This window comes from Temnothorax americanus, unplaced genomic scaffold, assembly GCF_048541705.1.
Source record: "Temnothorax americanus isolate GAGA-0224 unplaced genomic scaffold, ASM4854170v1 Scaffold22, whole genome shotgun sequence".
Lineage (NCBI taxonomy): Eukaryota > Metazoa > Arthropoda > Insecta > Hymenoptera > Formicidae > Temnothorax > Temnothorax americanus.
Genome location: NW_027509360.1, coordinates 1785519 through 1802883, shown reverse-complemented (window position 1 = coordinate 1802883; position 17365 = coordinate 1785519). Strand labels below are relative to the sequence as shown.

At 37.7% G+C, this 17365-nt stretch overlaps 2 protein-coding genes and 1 long non-coding RNA gene across 19 annotated transcripts in view; 2 read left to right on the top strand and 1 right to left on the bottom strand.

Annotated features, from left to right (window-relative positions):
* The first annotated feature begins 100 nt into the window (after positions 1-100).
* Hpr1 (THO complex 1-like protein Hpr1) lies at positions 101-3425 on the top strand. Of its 3 annotated transcripts, none has more exons than XM_077407140.1 (9): positions 101-303; positions 405-1097; positions 1298-1545; positions 1683-1709; positions 1783-2076; positions 2168-2317; positions 2602-2749; positions 2845-3078; positions 3166-3425. In XM_077407140.1, exons 1-9 carry the CDS (start codon positions 268-270, stop codon positions 3319-3321), a joined length of 1986 nt encoding a protein of 661 aa, XP_077263266.1. In that variant the 5' UTR covers positions 101-267; the 3' UTR covers positions 3322-3425. The 3 variants fall into 3 exon arrangements, with proteins under 3 accessions (XP_077263266.1, XP_077263265.1, XP_077263267.1); XM_077407139.1 differs by having other exon boundaries at positions 102-303; positions 2842-3078; XM_077407141.1 differs by lacking the exon at positions 1683-1709 and having other exon boundaries at positions 103-303; positions 2842-3078.
* A 1373-nt stretch (positions 3426-4798) lies between these two features.
* LOC143898161 (uncharacterized) overlaps positions 4799-17365 on the top strand; it is a 277565-nt gene continuing 264998 nt past the window's right edge. The window contains exons 1-2 of one of the 5 annotated variants that reach the window (XR_013257125.1): positions 4799-5329; positions 5489-7035. This is a non-coding gene — a long non-coding RNA (uncharacterized LOC143898161). Of the gene's footprint in view, positions 7036-17365 lie in introns of all 5 variants that reach the window. The other 4 variants (XR_013257128.1, XR_013257126.1, XR_013257127.1 and 1 more) reach the window with 4 other exon arrangements.
* Positions 7593-17365, bottom strand: part of Mp (collagen XV/XVIII-type protein multiplexin) — a 229525-nt gene continuing 219752 nt past the window's right edge. For 7 of the 11 annotated variants that reach the window (XM_077407440.1, XM_077407439.1, XM_077407432.1 and 4 more), the window contains 14 exons: positions 16311-16340; positions 15794-16154; positions 14879-15270; positions 14519-14530; positions 14107-14211; positions 12085-12340; positions 11683-11757; positions 11451-11542; positions 11274-11366; positions 11066-11188; positions 10958-10972; positions 10539-10733; positions 10325-10440; positions 7593-10220 (listed from right to left, as the gene is read on the bottom strand). In XM_077407440.1, the coding sequence (XP_077263566.1) occupies positions 9923-10220; positions 10325-10440; positions 10539-10733; positions 10958-10972; positions 11066-11188; positions 11274-11366; positions 11451-11542; positions 11683-11757; positions 12085-12340; positions 14107-14211; positions 14519-14530; positions 14879-15270; positions 15794-16154; positions 16311-16340 (2163 nt within the window). In that variant the 3' untranslated portion in view covers positions 7593-9922. The remainder of the gene's footprint in view (positions 10221-10324; positions 10441-10538; positions 10734-10957; positions 10973-11065; positions 11189-11273; positions 11367-11450; positions 11543-11682; positions 11758-12084; positions 12341-14106; positions 14212-14518; positions 14531-14878; positions 15271-15793; positions 16155-16310; positions 16341-17365) is intronic. The other 4 variants (XM_077407434.1, XM_077407437.1, XM_077407433.1 and 1 more) reach the window with 4 other exon arrangements.

The window sequence follows — 17365 nt, the reverse complement described above, 5'->3', positions numbered from 1 at the left end:
TGGAAAAATGAACGCAGGAATACGTCATCAATATGGCGGAGGGCAGAGGCGCTTCGTCTCCCGAGCGGCCGAGCGGACAACTTCTCGCGACGGAGCGTCACGGCCAGTAGTACCAACTGTGGCACAAGAATCTTGCCTGGGATTCGCAACTTAACCTCCCTGCTGTCACAGATCCTTAAAAGAAAGACGAAAATGCCTAAACCGGATAGCCGAAAATAATTTTCAATAAAAATAATAGAACCTGTGATAACACGGCTATAGAAAATCATGGCGATGTTCGAAGTGTTGAGGAAGGACTATAGCGTAAGTATAACGTTTGGAGTAAATAAGCATTAACTTGATTAACTTTATTCATAAATTCTTGCTTAGAATTGCATTTACAAGGGATCTTATTTCTCCTTTAGGATTATCTGCAGCAGCATTTCAAGCTGTCGGACGTCTCGTTGTTTCAAAAGAAGTGCGTCGAACGTTGTGCGAATGACAGCGACAGAAAAGTGGCGATCGATCAGGCGCTGCGTGACTCGTTGCTGGCCGTACTGACGGAAAACGCTTCGGGTAACGTGCGCTCCCTCGAATTGTACATCACGTTCTGTATAGAGCTATGCAGGAAGGATCTCGCGACGGCGAGTATGCCGGTGATGCTACTGGGCGATATCTTTGACTCGATGACGCTGGACAGATGCGAACAGTTGTTTACCTTCGTGGAGAACAACGTCACCGTGTGGAAGGAAGATCTGTTTTTTACTGCCTGCAAGAATAACTTATTGAGAATGTGCAATGACTTACTGAGGAGATTGTCGCGTTCGCAACAAACGGTATTTTGTGGCAGAATTCTACTGTTTCTCGCAAAGTTCTTTCCTTTCTCCGAGAGATCCGGCTTGAATATCGTTAGCGAATTCAACCTGGAAAATCACACGGAATTTGGCTTGGAAAAAGCAGAAGGAGACAACTTGGATCAGATAACGAAGGACGACGACAAGTCAGAAAACAAGATACCAATTGATTATAATTTGTACAGAAAGTTTTGGGCTCTTCAAGATTTCTTCAGAAATCCGAATCAGTGTTATAATAAAATACACTGGAAGGTGTTTTCAGCTGTGAGTTTTAATTTTCTTTAAATCATAGGCCTGTTTGTTTTCGCTGTACTTCTACTAGTGCAATAAGTTAGAATGAAAGAAAATATATATGTTTCATTCTAACTTGTACTATGTTGCAGTTCAGAAGTGCAGCAAAAACAAACAGACCTAATATAATATTAATTTATTTTACAGATTTACTAAAGAAAATCTTTTTGTAGCACGCATCTAATGTGCTGTCAGCATTTGCTTCCTTTAAATTGGAGGAGCAACGTAGTTACCCTACAACATGCATCAAGATGGATACTTCTATGGAAGGTCCTTACAAAGAAACGCACTATTTTGCAAAATATTTGACCAATCAAAAATTATTGGAGTTGCAGCTGTCAGATTCCAATTTCAGACGATATGTATTGCTGCAATTTCTCATTCTTTTCCAGTATCTGAATAGCACTGTAAAATTCAAGGCGTAAGTATTCTCCATATTAATGCAATACGATGAATATTTTACAGTGAATTCACAAGCCTCGTACCTTTGAATTAATAAATTATTCGGCAATTAGTGAAACGCCTCTGAATAGTTATAAAAATGTTTGTTTTTCAAAGCTTCCTTGCCAGTGGCTATGAGACAAGGTCTGCTTTCCTTAAATTAAATGTCTCGCGATGTGTACGTTATCGAATCACTATGATGTTTGTTACTTTTAAGTGAGACACACGAACTCAAGCCGGATCAAGTGGAATGGGTGAAGACCACTACCGATCAAGTTTATACTCTACTGACCGAAACACCGCCCGATGGCCCCACGTTTGCGGAGACCGTGAAGAACATCTTGAAACGCGAGGAGCATTGGAATGCATGGAAAAATGAGGGTTGCCCGCCGTTTAAACGACCGACATCGGATGTTACTGACGAGGAGCCACGAAAACCGAGGAGATCGAGACGACGTATCGGTGATGTAATTAGGGACGCGCAAGCGGTTGGAAAATATCATATGGGAAAGTAAATATCTTTTACAAATGAAAAAATAAATTAATATATATATATATTTACGTATAAGATTGAATAATTAAATTTTATTATTTTTTAATAGCCCAGAACTCACTAAATTATGGAATCTATGTCCAAATAATCTCGAAGCATGCAAATCTAAGGATAGAGATTTTCTTCCATCCTTAGAAACGTATTTTGAAGACGCTATAATGGAATTGGATCCTGCTGCGATGGTTGATGATAAGTATAAGTAAGCGTTATTGTTTGTGAAATCTTTCGTTGCGATTATTAATGTATTAGTCTATTGTTCCTGGAAAACGGATTGTAATTCATCTCATAAATTATGTAACCATCTCCTTCTCCTTCTTCTTTATTCGCAACCTTCAATTTCCCAATCAACCCCCTTATAAACCGAAATAATACATGCGATAAAGATCGGGATCCGCCGATTATATCGACTGCTCTCTTATAAAAAGACACGCGTTATTCCTTATTATAGTTATTAATAATAATGCGATAATCTTGTACTTACAGGAAGGTGAACGACGGTAACTTTGGTTGGAGAGCGTTAAGACTGTTAGCGAGACGAAGCCCGCACTTCTTTGTTCATGGCAATTATCCTATAAATAAATTGCCTGAGTATCTCGAGACAATGATTAAGAAAATTGCCAAGGATCGTCCAGTGAGTATCTAATGAGTAATGTTCAGTATCTTTCTGTGTGAATATGTTTAATCTTTGTACATTTCTTAATTTTTGTTTACTGTGTTTCATAGCAGACTCAGTCCGATGTGAAATTGGAAACCGAGGAAACACCGCCGTCGGAATCTACCGATCAAGAATTTAACGAAGACGTTTTAAAACAGGAAAGCGAACAGGTCGATGCCGAAAGCGCCGACGTGAAAGCAAGAAAGTTGAATAAAGTCACACCGGAAATGGTGGCGAAATTATCAGAGAGCCTGAAAAACGATTGGAAAAAATTAGCGACAAAATTTGGTTATACAAATGACGAGGTATATAAATTATCAAGCTTTTCTTATTACAACACTAATACTATTCATAATTATGGGATTTTAATATATGATATATGCATTTTTTAGATTGCTTTTTTCCAAAGCAAAACAACGCCGTATGAACAATGTAAGACTATGCTTGAGATATGGGCAGAAGAGGATGAAGATGCATCAGTCGAGAATTTAGCTTATATTTTGGAAGGTTTAAAATACACAGAGGCATTGGCGGTGCTAAAATCTTAAGTACTTTTTAATTTAGTGAATAAAAATAATTGTATCAATGAAGCACATACAAAACTGTACTATATTTTATCATTTGTAATAAAATTTTCAATCTTTTCATCATATACATGCGTTTTAAATTTAATAGAGACAGGGGCCCGTATTCTCAGCTCACTTTTATCGAAATAAATGCGTGCATTTATTTTTGAGATTCTATGGTAAATGTAACGTAAATTTATATATGCTAAGCGCGCGCATTTATGATAAAGATGAGCTGAGAATACGAGCCAAGGAAATCATTAAACTTCCAACTATTTTCAATTTATTTTGACTTACAACGTTTCGACCACAATTTGGTCCTTCTCAAGTGAGATATTGGTCGCGTTCAGCAGACCAAGGCTGCGGTCCACTTGACGCTACAAATGCTTTGGAGCGTTCTTCTTCTTCTTCTTCCTTCATTGAAAGAAAAGAGAAGAGGAATGCTTCGAAGCATTTGTAAGTAGCGTCAAGTGGACCGCAGCTCAAGTCACTCAGTAGCAATCGAACGAGCGTGGCTCTTACTTTTAGAACCAACCAATCAACGCAGTGTGATGATAAGACGAACTCAACGGTTGTGCAACAGTTGTGTCTGCTGAACGCGCCCATTATACTTATAATTAAATACGCAACAATGCATCATGCGTTGCCAGACGTTGTGTCCAAGCTACATCGTGCGAACGCCACGCTGGAAACGATCAATATGTCAATATGAATATCTCGAATGTAAAAGCGGGAAACATGTTGGAGGTAAATCGTAAAAACTTACATGTTAGGTGCGTCAAAAGAATAAAATTGTAAAATTGTGAGAGTCGCAAGTGTAAACTGTGAAGAAAATTAAACTGCCCATTTTTTCCACCAGATCCGTATACCGCGTGCCATATTCAGACTGGGCGAGCTAAAAAAAGTGAATAATTCGGTTGATGCGAGTGCAGACACGCAAGTGCGTCGAGATCCTGTTATAATTTTATAACGATACCGTATGTTGAATAAGGCCTCAGTGCTAAATATTGACCGTACAATGAGGGTGTCAAATTTAAGACACTTCTAACGGCCCCGAAAAAATTAGATTGTAATTAAGAAAGGGAAAGACAGATTGCAGCCTTATTCCCCAAACAGTCTGAGCTTGTATATATGAGATCGACTGTGTAAATTGCAGTTTTTGTTACATCGCGATAATTCACTCCGCGTAAACGAGTGAATTATCGTAAGTTACTATAGAAGTAACGCTCGCGTAAACGTAGCAATTGTCACGTTTTTAAAATTTTGGGATTTTGACACTTTTTTTCGGGACTTTGCGTGTGCATCGTAAATTCATAACGTAATATAGATATAAAAACGGAGAGGTACGCGTACAACTCTTTTTTTACAAAAATAATTTAAAATTTATCTATAAACGTTATTATGCTGTACGTAGTATCGCACTATTCTTTTGACCACGGCAGTAGCGTTCACCTCTTATTTTACGACGCGACGAATCGCGTTGCGCGCCGCTTCGAAATTTGAACTAGAAATCTATTCGCAGTTTTCGCATATTTTGTACATATAAAATCTCATGAATCCTTATAAAAGTGTCAAATAAAATATCGCTAATCATCGTGGCTCGCCGAGAAGTGCCAAAAAGTGTTTTACTTTTGTTACAGATTTGAACAATTCGTTTTTCAAATTGTCTCAGTATCGTATAGGCGGCGCGCGCAGCGGCCAGCCGCCAGCCGCCAAAATGCCGCCATGACACTCTCCGTAGTCTACGTAGCGCGACCGGTTCGGAACGCACGGAGCACGTCGCTCCGCGGATTAATCGCGGATTTTGCCCGTCGAAAGTGAGTAACGGGTGCGAATTTTGGTCGGGAGTGCCGCTGGAAGTGACGGGCGATCGTGCGAGCGTATCAATTGCCGTGTGTCTTCGCGATTGACGTTGTTTTGCCTTTCGCCGCTCGTAACAGTCGCCTGCCGGCACTATATGCGCCGTGGCTTCAAATTGCTCCCGGCTCCGGTGAGTACAAATTCCGATGCCGTAGACACGCGAAAATGACCCGTACGGCTTACCGAGAGAATCGAGGGCCAGGCTGTCTTTCCGTTATATATGTGGTATATTCGTGACTCGGACCGTCGTGTCACTCGCGTTTACCGTGCGTAACCGAAAATCCGTCAGATGAAAGAGGATTGATATCAGATAAACGGTATATCGTATCGATAGCAAGTGAATAGAGTGAATACGCGACAGTTCCGTCAAGCGAACTCCGCGCGACCGCCTCGTCGTGACTCGCGAGTAAGTAATGAGAACTACTTTATCGACGTGACTTTATCGACGTGTGAACGTACGAGAATTCCCATGAAACGAACTCCGTGCGATCGTAGCATTATTTGTAGCTTTGCATTTCTCACAGATTACAGTAGTGCATGAGTTAATTGAAATGGATAGTGATTAGTAATAAGGAGTAATCGCGATGACGTGTTCTAATTAGCCGCGATTACTGCTTGTAGGTTTTTTTTGTGGATCGATAAGGTGAAATCGATGATGTGTGGTGTGGTTAATATCGCGATCGTTATATTTACCGAATTACGTGTGTCGGTTAAATTAAATATGGGACAGTAATCAGCAGCAATTGCGATCAGCGATTATTTTCTGATTAGACGCGATCATTGTGCGTATTTTTTGTTTATAGATTAGTAACGCAAAATCGATGTATATATATAGTTATATATTGCAACTGTTATATTTGTAGAATCGTGTGCATAAATTAATTAAAATACGGGATATTAATTGGTAGTGTGATTGCGATCATTTCCTTACTAGCCGCGATCACTGCTTCTAATTTTTTTGTACATTAAAAGATATCGCTATAATTAATGCCGCAACTGCTTTTATTAAATTACATGCATGAGTTAATTGAAAAGTCTTTTCTGCATTAATTTTTACATATTAGTATTAGACACAATTAACAGTTCATGATATTGCGTAATATTTATAATAATAATTTAATATAACGAATTAATGTTAGATATGAGATGTACATTTTTATGTTATTGGAAAAAGTATCCTTTTCTAAAAAAGGCATGGATAGTTTATTGTTGCCTCTTTTCCGCGATGCTGATTGGTTCTCTTGCTGCGCTTACTTCATTTGCAGCTGTCATTGTATATTTTGACAGTTGTGTGTATCATGGGGTTAATAGTCTAATAGTAATAGCATAATGTTAAAGCTAAATAGCGCGCGCGAAGCGCGCGTCTGTAGTGTCTAGTTATTTTAAAATAAGCGTGTAGAATCGGTAATGAAAAAAATATCAAGCAATTGTCATTTTATAACGGTAAATGCCATTGATAAACATACTTTCGTGCTTTGAGATTCTTATATAAGAGCATATTATGCGTCTATACTGCATCTAACAGAAAATCCGCTGGTGTGTCACGATTTCTCTCAAACAGAATAAACGGATTACAAAATATAGATCGGTTTGCATGTAAGTTAACGGAATAAGTGCGGCTGTGTGCGAGTGCGTGAAATCGTCGTGTGTCGATCCGTGATGTATAATCGGGACAAGATCGATCGAATCCATCTTAATCGCGCGCGGAGATGGAATACAGTGGCGTAATTAGTTGCTCAATTACGAACTTGCACGAGCTACATTTGCAACGGCTTAGAAGTCCTTGAGGATTGGCGCAATCAACAGCTTCTGTAATGATCACTGCGAGGATTCAAGGTAAGAAATTTTTCTAGTTTTTAGGAGATACTTATATATTTACACGCATTATCAAAGATATGCATGCAAGATATTTGAAAGTCGAGAAATATCTATTTTCTTTAAACGCACAACAGATTATTAAAACTAAATTTTTTCCCATATTACGTAACGTTTGAACTAACATTTTATTCTACACATATCGATATATAGATATAACGCAAATGGAAAATATATTTATATGGCTTTCTATATGAAACTGTAAATTTATTAACAAAGCGATAAATTCTCCCTGAAATGATTGAATCGACGAATATTGCTCATGTTTGTAATTTATAACTAAATTGAATATAAGATATGAATTTATAAATACTTTTTATCAAATTTAATAAAATATACACTTTTTCTTTATATTCTTGCCGGATATTAAAGTTTATTATCTCTATTTTGATTTGAAGACGTATATAATATAATAAATATTATATTATATAAAATACTTTGATAAAAATGTATATATACTATACATTTTATATACTATATATAATAAAAGTGAAGGAAAGAGATAGAACTCGAGAATATTTCTTTTCATCTTTTATTTAAAAAGACAATAATAAAGTGTACAAATAATATAAAATTTGGAAACAAAACATTTTCGGTGCAAACTATATCGAAGGATAATCGATTGTATGTTCTTGTCACGGATATGTCACGAATTACTACTGACGATACTTAAAAAAGTTTACGTATGTACGTAGGAAGTATTCGCCAACAAGCTTGCTGACAACCTAAATATACGTATGATGGTCTCATGATTAATCTCTACGTAATTGTAATAAATTATATTATTAATGTTAACGGTATATCTTCGAGTTATTAGACATTGACTTAGATCTGATTTATGCTCGGTGTAATCCAAAGACCAGAAACATAAATCCTACGGAGTAAGCTGACAAAAAAATAACAGGCAAGAAAGTAGGAGAAATGTATAAATTATTATACATATATGTATTTCGTGGCAGAACTTTGGTAAACGTTACTCATTCACGTGTGTTCATTTAGGCCTGACAATATTGCATATCATACATATTAGATTAATTGTGTCGTGTTAAGTACAAAAATTAAAGATATATATCAAGGCTACTTTATACGCGATAATATTAAAAGTCGTTACTTAAAAATAAAGTTAATAAAAAAAGTCAACACAAGTACAGAAAGGAATCTTAACATAATAAAGTATACGCTTTATTCATTTTTCATATTTTTTTGTTAATATATTAATTTCTCGTTTCTTCCAATTCTCGAGAACTTCTGCGAAAATCTCAATAACAATTTTTCAAACATTTAGAAGAACCGATCGTTGACTATTAAAGCGATCGATGTACGATTTAAGGTACAGGCAATTTTTTTCTTGATGACTCATCATAAGATACACGGAGCATAAATCTTCGACAATGAGTCGAGTAACTCGTCGTCTGAAACTCCTTAATCGATGTGCCTCTTACGTCTAACATACACACTCAATATGCATCAGCTAAAATGTAAATGCAACTTGATCGCGGATACGAACTTCATTTAGGTTTATTTAGGGCAGTGTTAAGTAATTACTTCCCTAAACGGTACAGCCCACATTCGCAGCGCACTTACAATATTTCGGCATTTGTAGTGTCGAACGTAACTACCTAGGTTTTAATCACTTGAAGATTCGCAAGCTATTTTGCATTAGATCATTAGAAACAAGGAGGATTTATGCAAATAATTAAGGATTCGAATTTCAAACCATAGTAATCCAGAAAAATTAAAATTAAATTCCTTTCAAAAAAGATGTTAGACAAACGAAAAATTTATTGTTTTCTATTTCATATCAATCAAGTCTATAAAAACACATCTGAAATCTAAATTGCTCTATGTCCATTTATTGTAATCTTTTTCAAGAAACGTCATAATTGAAACAATATATATGTATATTGTATCTTGAAAAATATGAGTCTTCCAATAGAAGTTACGTTACAAAAATACTAAATATAAAATGGTAAAAAATAAAAATGATTAAATCTGAGAGATTTCTTGTTTTCCGAAAATTTCTTATTTTGAGACTACTACGATTTTGTATTCAGATCCTTTATTCTTGCGATGATAAGCTATTGATACAGAGTTACAAAAATCGATCCCCTGCATTTTCTGACTTTTGAATAATTCAGAAATAGGCTGCGTAGGCATCGTCCAATACATGATATTTGATGAGAAGGGATAAAACTAGGCAGCCGCTTTTAGCATTTAAAGTGCGCCATAAACGCGGGCTTAAGCAAATCTTGCACTCGTTGTCCAGGTTCGTGTCGCTCGTTTGGTGATCCACGAGGAATTTTGGACGTTTATCGTGATGAAGGGAAACGTTTAACGAACGTTGAATCACTGTAGAGTTTTCTCAAAAGGCCTCGAGCGATCGAAGCTCTCGAAAGCGACTGATAGGAGGGGGGAGTACCCGGTGCGAATACGACGAAACACTGACGAGTATTTAGACGATCAGTCTTCTTTTTACGTTTAAGATAGATCGAGAGAAGAGAGAACTGAGACGCGACTGAAGCGGATGGCTAGTGGTTTCATTGGGAAAGTACAAGTAATTATACCTTTGGAATCGGAAATAGTTTTTCCTGATTTCGGGAATGCGAAAAATGAGATGTAACGCTGTTCGCGATGGCTCGCATACGCTATGACTTCACGATATGTATATCGATATGAATTATTACTTGAACGTGAGATTTTTCTTTTATATATATATTTATATATATATATATATATATTATTATATATGTCGCGCGAAGAGAAACGCAGCGCGCGCGCATCTGCATTCCTATTTACATAACGGCTCGATTTTTGCGTTGCGATGGTGGATGGTCGAAGGTGCGAGTATTTAGTATTGCATGAACTCTTCCAAGTACTCCATATAGTCGTTCTCCGACATCTCGATGTCGTCGTCTGGCCGATTGTCGGCGCTCCGCCGTCTCCTCACCAGCTCGCTCGTCACCTCGATGCAGAGCAGCGCGAATTTATTGTCGCACGAGTATCGTACTTGTTCTAACAGTCGACCGCCGGTCAACGGCGAGCCTAATCCGTAGCGATCCGAACTGCTCGAGTGCCAGGCGTCGCAGTAAGTGTCCATTGCGCGATCGCCGAGTTTGTGAGAGCCGTGCCACGCGACTTTCTCGGGCCTGTACGTTACAATTTATGTTTGAGAATTATTAGATTTTCTTTTATACAGTAAAATCATATATATATTTTTTATATTATATATATTTTCTTTTTATACACTTACCATGCGAAGTCAGTAAGGATGTTCTTTCCATTGAAGCTGTAGATTCTGGGATTCTGAGAGAAGTATGCCCCATTTCCGTTGAACATCTCTTTCCAAGAGTTGAATAGCACGTCGCCCTAAATATTCCCGATTATTACTCAGTAAAATATTTAATTTTCAATAAAAAGTGTCATGGTAATAAATAGTAAAAAATAAATATTGCTCTCCCAATTACCTTTATGTTAACGATAGGAAGATCTCGATCTCCTAATCTGACAATGCTATCGACGTTTTGAACTCGAGAGCTAAGGAAAGCACGGAAGGTACCTCTCAAGCCTGCTCGCCTTGCTTGTCGATAGCAAGCGTAGTCTGCTCCTCGTATACCATGCATATCACCAGTGAACGGCTCGTTCAACGCAGCCATCCGCAACTGAAAAACATGATTCGCATTGAACAAATATTTACATTTATAATAATAGCGAACACATTTATATATTTTTAATTAAAGATATAAATTTACGAAAATTCTCATTGAAAAACTATCTTTTTTTTTATTATTCGCACAGTAATATGAAAAAAAGTGAAATATTATATCGTAAACGAACGGATGGAAAATCTCAAATAAAAATCTCATTAAATACGGCACAATCTCACCATTCGCGGATACCACTGCACAGCATGGAAAAAAAATGCAAATTCGATATTAACACGTTTAATTTTTACAAACGTGCCTTACACAAAAAATAAGTTAAATCAACTTACCCCTGTACCGTCGGCTTTCACGGGTATTTGATTAATTAAGTTGGATGCTTCGAAAGGAGGGTTTGCTGGCGGTGGAGATGTCGTTGGTGGTGCTGGCGTTGTGATAGGTAAAAGTGAGCCGAGCTGAAAAACAGTATAAGAGAAATTCGGTGTTAACAGAATTATAGCATTCTACGAACTTATAATAGTAATACAGTTTGATACTGACTGCAATGTATTGCCACCCATTGTTAACTCTGACTAGTAAAGCTTGTTCGTCTATTATATAAGCCAGCGTCCCGACTGGACTTACACTAGACATCTGTAAACGTAAAACAAGAATATTAAAAGTAGATTTGCGCAAAAAAAAGCAATTATTATTAATTGCTAATTTGGGGAATCTTACTTTTGTCATGGCTTCTGTGTTTTGGAACGTAACAGCTCCTGGCACAATTTTCGTTGTACTTTCTAAAGGTCCCCTTGTAGCGGCAGCAACACCTTGAAAAAATTTTTGAAATTATTTAAGAATATAAAGATATCGATGTTAATGTGCAATTAATGGAAAATATTTTATAATGCACGAAAGAGCGGCGGTTCTGTTGCATATTAATTTTAGTATCGTATACTGTAGATATTACCTAATTGCTCTTTTAGTTCTTTCAGTTGCTTGAGTTCACGTAGAGCTTTCAATTCGTCCAGACTACTTCTGGCTCCTTGCGGTATGCGAGTGTAAAATTTAATTTCATTATATTATAAATATTTGATAGGTGTTCGATAAAACAGATATTTATCGCAGACTTGGAATAATTTAACAAAATATTATTAATGAAATTGTTAATTTGTAATATTATTAAACGTTACATTAATATAATGACATCGGATATGTTACTCATATAATTATAAACATAATTTATATTTAATCTAAAAATTTATAATTTATAATTTTAATTTTGTTATCGAAGTACGGTTAATCAAATGCTATCAAGTTATAAATGTTATAATAACTGCCAACATCTTTTCTAATATCTTAATGTCTTTACCTTGTCTGGGGGGATAATAATCTCTCTCTCCGAAAACGTGACTTCTACCGATCCCGGGTTCTCCTTTTTGTCCGATTAAAGACAAGCCGGGCGGGCCAGGGGGTCCGGGAGGGCCTGGAGGTCCCGGAACTCTTACATATGATCCTTGAGGCGCTGGTCCAGGAGCTCCGGGAGGTCCTGGAGGTCCTCTCTGACCTTCTCTTCCCGACTGCCCAGGAATTCCAGGGAAACCGTCGTCTCCTTTGTCGCCTTTGATCTAAAAAACGTATTTAACGCGTGAGTAGATCGTCACGGTGTTTTTGCAGATGTTTTCCCGCAGAAGTATGTACGCTCTACCGGCAGGAATGCCTGGACATAGTACATATACATATACATGTACATATATGTCATATACATATCAAAATGTCCAGGCATTCCTGCCGGTGTACGTCAATGTAATGAGAAGACTGCGATTATCGATTTCCTTTTTTTCGCTGCATCGCATCGCTTCGGTAGACAGGCAGACAGATTTGTAGGCAGTCAATAAGTAGTAAAGTATTGCCAAGAACAGGAGCGGTTGATTTATCGGAAACATCGAAGAATGAGATGCAGCGATCGCTTATAGGCGCATCACGTCGGCTTTCTGTCGACGTTTCTTCGTTGCGTACTTTTTCACGGATGTTCAGCAGAGACGGTTTATGTGCTAGGCGCGAGAGGCATCCTTTTGATCGTGGGAAGGCGATATCGGAATTTCCTGTTGCTCGACTGTGATCGCTCTTTCTCGAGAAATAATCTATCCTTGTCGTTAGTCGTTATCAATGTTGTATTATGCCCTTAGAAAAATGATGGATATCTTGAGCGATTTTTATCGTTGTACTTTGTATTTTTATGGAATTTCCATCAGAGAGAGATTTCTTTTTATTGCGTTGACTAGATCTCTACGATCTCTCGCCTGATATAGCGCCGTAAGAAATTCTTGATAAGATGTCCCAGATGTACAAAAAAATATTTTAAGAATCGTTTAACGATTTTTTGGTCTTATTTTTTCAGATCTCAACACGAATGAATTTTATAGGAAATAGTAGAAATAAAGCTAATCAAAGTAAAGTTAAAATTAAATTGGAAAATAAAACCCCGTTTTTTTTTTATTTACAGGCTTTAAACCCTAAACCGAGCCTTAAAAAGCCAGTTATTTTCATAATAAAGCATTTCTTAAAATTTTAATCAAGGAAAAATTAGTTTCAATAAAAAAATAAAAAAATAGACTTTCTAAAATATTGTTCAGTCCGGACATTCCGTATATTAGGTTTTTGTGATACTTAATTTTCTCATTTTAACGCAATTGTTAGTGCTTTACTCCGTAACAAGATGTTGTAATATTTAAAAGGATTGTTATTTGGGTACACGTCTGGCGACGGCGTACTTATGTGAATACGCTGCACACGCATACAAGCTCGCAGCTCGCAGCAAAGCGGGGCGATATCGCGCGTGTATCAGCATGCGTTATTTGTCAGTTGTCGGCCGTGACAGCTCGCGAAACTCTGTGCGCCGCGGCGGAGAAAATTTCTGTTCGGCGCAAACGAATAAATCCAACGAGACGAAGACGCGAAAAAAAAAGGGAGCACGCCAGGCGCACTCTTTGCATTAATTTCCATCACTCGCGTTGCGCCGCCCGACGCCCGTTGTTCAAAGACTTCCGCATCGTCCCATTCACGAGGATATATATGCCCCGCCACTTTAATCTGCCAGACCGAAACCGTGCGAGGTGAAAACCATTATCTTTCTCTTTTCCCTTAGAAACAAAGGGCAACATTTCTTGTTCTGGTTCTCACTGTTCGCGGACGATCGACTGACAGGTTAGGTTAGGTACTCACTCGCGTGAAATTCTGTTTCGAAGGAAAGGCTCGGTTTAATTTTTCGATTTTCGCTTTTCGCCGTTTGGTAGGCGCTTGGATTTATAGGTATGTGAAGTTCACGAGAGTTCGTGCACGAGAGAAGTTTACACGGGCGATACCACGACAAGAAACTGGAAGTTATACTTACACCGACAGAAACACCGTAAGGACTCGGTGCGCCAGGTTCCCCCTTTTCTCCCTTGGGTCCCATTGGTCCGCTACTTCCCGGAATTCCTGGAGTCCCAGGACGACCCTGCGGAAGACAGTGACAGATGAATCGCTCGTTTGCGTTTTAATTAACGCAAGGGATTTGGTTGTTGTGACACAGCCGACGTGTAATGATATAATTTTGATCTGCGTTTAAACGTTTAATAAATGTTTTCCTCTCTTAACTGCGGCGCGGGCGACTAAATCCGCCTTTAGTCTTATAAAAAGATACAAGAAAAACGCTCGTAATAATTTACGACGCGACGACTTAAGAATAAAAAAAAAATAATGTTGCATTTAGCGCTTCTGCAGAATTCATATTGTTTCATGCGGCGGTTTGATTAAAAGCTCACCTTCATCGAGTTCTTTGGTTGGCGTGATGAAAAAGATAAAAATAGCGTTCTTTAGAAATGAGATATCTCAAGATAACGCTGTTATAGAATATTTATGATATATGCTGTTGTCAGTAATATATTGAATGTTAACGTAGTAATAATTGGAATAATATTAAATACTATCGATAATATTGCTATATCATTATTATTATTTTAATATTATTTCATTATTATATATATCTGTCATTTAACATTATTTCACATTATTTCACATTATTATTACTTCATTAGTAGCTATTAATTTAGTTAGTTACTATTTGATTAGTATAGATTAGTTTTATTATGACGTAAAGTGAGATAATGAATCAAAGTACGTACCATCCATCCTGGTAGACCGATTTCTCCCATAGTTCCTGGTTTTCCGGGAGGACCCACAGGACCAGGCGGACCGGGTCGTCCCCTCCTGCCCCGTTTTCCTTCGGTGCCTTTCTCACCTTTGATGGTGATATAGTCTCCGGAATTGGCGACGGTAGTGGCTCCAGGAGGACCTCTCTCACCTCTCTCACCTTTAGCGCCAGGTATGCCGGGTAATCCTGATACTCCGTCTTTACCCGGTTCGCCTTTATCTCCTTGAGGTCCTTGAATACCGTTTATTCCGGGAATACCAGCTGGCCCGCCGTCACCCTTATCGCCCTTCTCGCCCTTCGTGCCCTTATCACCCTGGTACCCGCGCGCTCCACCATTGCCCTTTTCCCCTTTCGTGCCAAATCCTTGATTAAATATTGGAAACGTTACATTTTGTTGCCCTTCGTCTTGACGCAAGAGATATTGAATTTCTTCATCGTGAGAAAACATCTTTAATAATCTTTAGTTTTAGCTGGAGAATCACATCTGATATTGTATAAAATAGCAAAGAAAATCGAGAGAAATTGTCACTTGGCTTTTTATGATATTTTTTTTAAGTCTTATCGTTTCATTCATGGAGAAATAATAATAAAATAATATAAACATAAGTAATAAATAATAGAATTGCCAATGCTTTTATAAAGCAATTATAATTTTATTTACCTAATTTTATTTAATATTTTATTAATGTCAGACTGACTTTGTCGCAATTTCGTAGGTAAGCCTAATAGAACACTTAATGAACAAATTTCGGATAACTATTTACTTGTTATATAAAAGGTAACGTTGCGCGAAAAAAAGCAATAATGAAATAAATGAATTATAGAATGAATATTGGATTAAATTTGATATTGCTGTGTATAAAGAAAAACCTTTATATCTGCTCACCTAAATCTCCAACATTTATGCCACCGGATCCGCCCACACCCGGTGAACCGGGTGGTCCTGGGGGTCCCAGTTTTCCTTCAGGTCCCGTGTCACCCTTAGCTCCCTTCTCCGCCGGTCGTCCGTTTTCACCGGGTGCACCAGGCAACCCAGGTGCACCGGGCGCGCCAGGTTCACCCTTGAAACCTTGAATTCCTCTAGAACCGTCTTTCCCATGATCGCCCTTGGCACCTTTGTGCCCGGGTTCGCCTTTGATACCTTTGGATCCGGGTATTCCAGACTCGCCTTTAGGCCCGGGATTTCCTGAAATGCCCGGCTCACCCTTTTGTCCTGGAAGTCCTGGCCTCATTGTGATACCTTCCGGCTAGATAGACAAGTATTTAAACAAGAGATTATTTTATGTGTAATTGATGAAGTTACACACGTGAACTATTTGTTAGGATCTTATAAGTTGGAAAAGGAATTTCAAGTACGGGGAAGGTATTTACGACGCAATCAGAATGCTCCGGTTCGTACTCACTCTGTAAATATTTCGAGGTTTCCAACTGGGCTGCATGCGCATAATAATCGAAATTTCCCCGTTAGATCGTTGGAATAACGTTGCGAGACTGAAAGCCTTGCGGGCCGGCCTGACACTGCCGTCTATACGTTTGCATCGCCATTGATTAGCAGTGAACAATTGTTGTGCGAACAATTGTTGATGGTGCGTGATTCGCAATAGCTTTAGCGTAAAGCGTAAATCAAATCGCGCGATAGAATCGTAAGTGCGAATTTCATTCTTAAATACGCAAGTTTCCTTCGCTCGATATGTAATTTGAATTTTGTCAAAGATGAGGTAAGGCATGTGCAAAATAACGAAAAAAGAGATTTTCTCTTATTTCTGTGAAACGTTCTAATTTATTAGAAAATATAAATAATGTGTGGGTGTTAGAAAAATAATTATTCATAAGTAATACATGTATTTTAATATATATATACTTTAAATGTTTTAAAGATTGCATACGTAACTGAGCTATGTTATTTAGAAGTTTTATTTAATCGAAATTAATATGCTGTATCATTTATAAATATCTCATGTTTGAAACGATTCTATGTGCAAGGAAAGATTAATTGTCACTCGGTAATTCATGATACTCAGTAGATTCTTTAAATCCAACGAAACATGTTAGTATAGAAAATACTTTCAAATTTTTTTTTTAAATATTTTCTTCCTGTCGCCTGCATTCTGAGGCGATTATTCTCTTTTTCGCATTAGTACGGTATTTCGCTATAAATCATGTCGCTGCGATTTCTGTATATCTATATATCAGTGCCACCGTTCGTTTCATAGCTCGTCATATCTATTCAGAGCTTCTCACGAACGGTTTGAAACTTTTAGACTTCTTCGGCTATTGATAGAGCAACGATATATATACAGCTTCTTTCCCATTTTTTTATGCATATATGGGCGCATACATATATGTTGTTCTCCTTCTTTATAAAATTATGAGAATTATTTATGTATCCATTTTATTATTTTGTAATAAATGATTTGTTGTTTGGAAACGTGTTAGCAAATAACGACACTATTTGGTT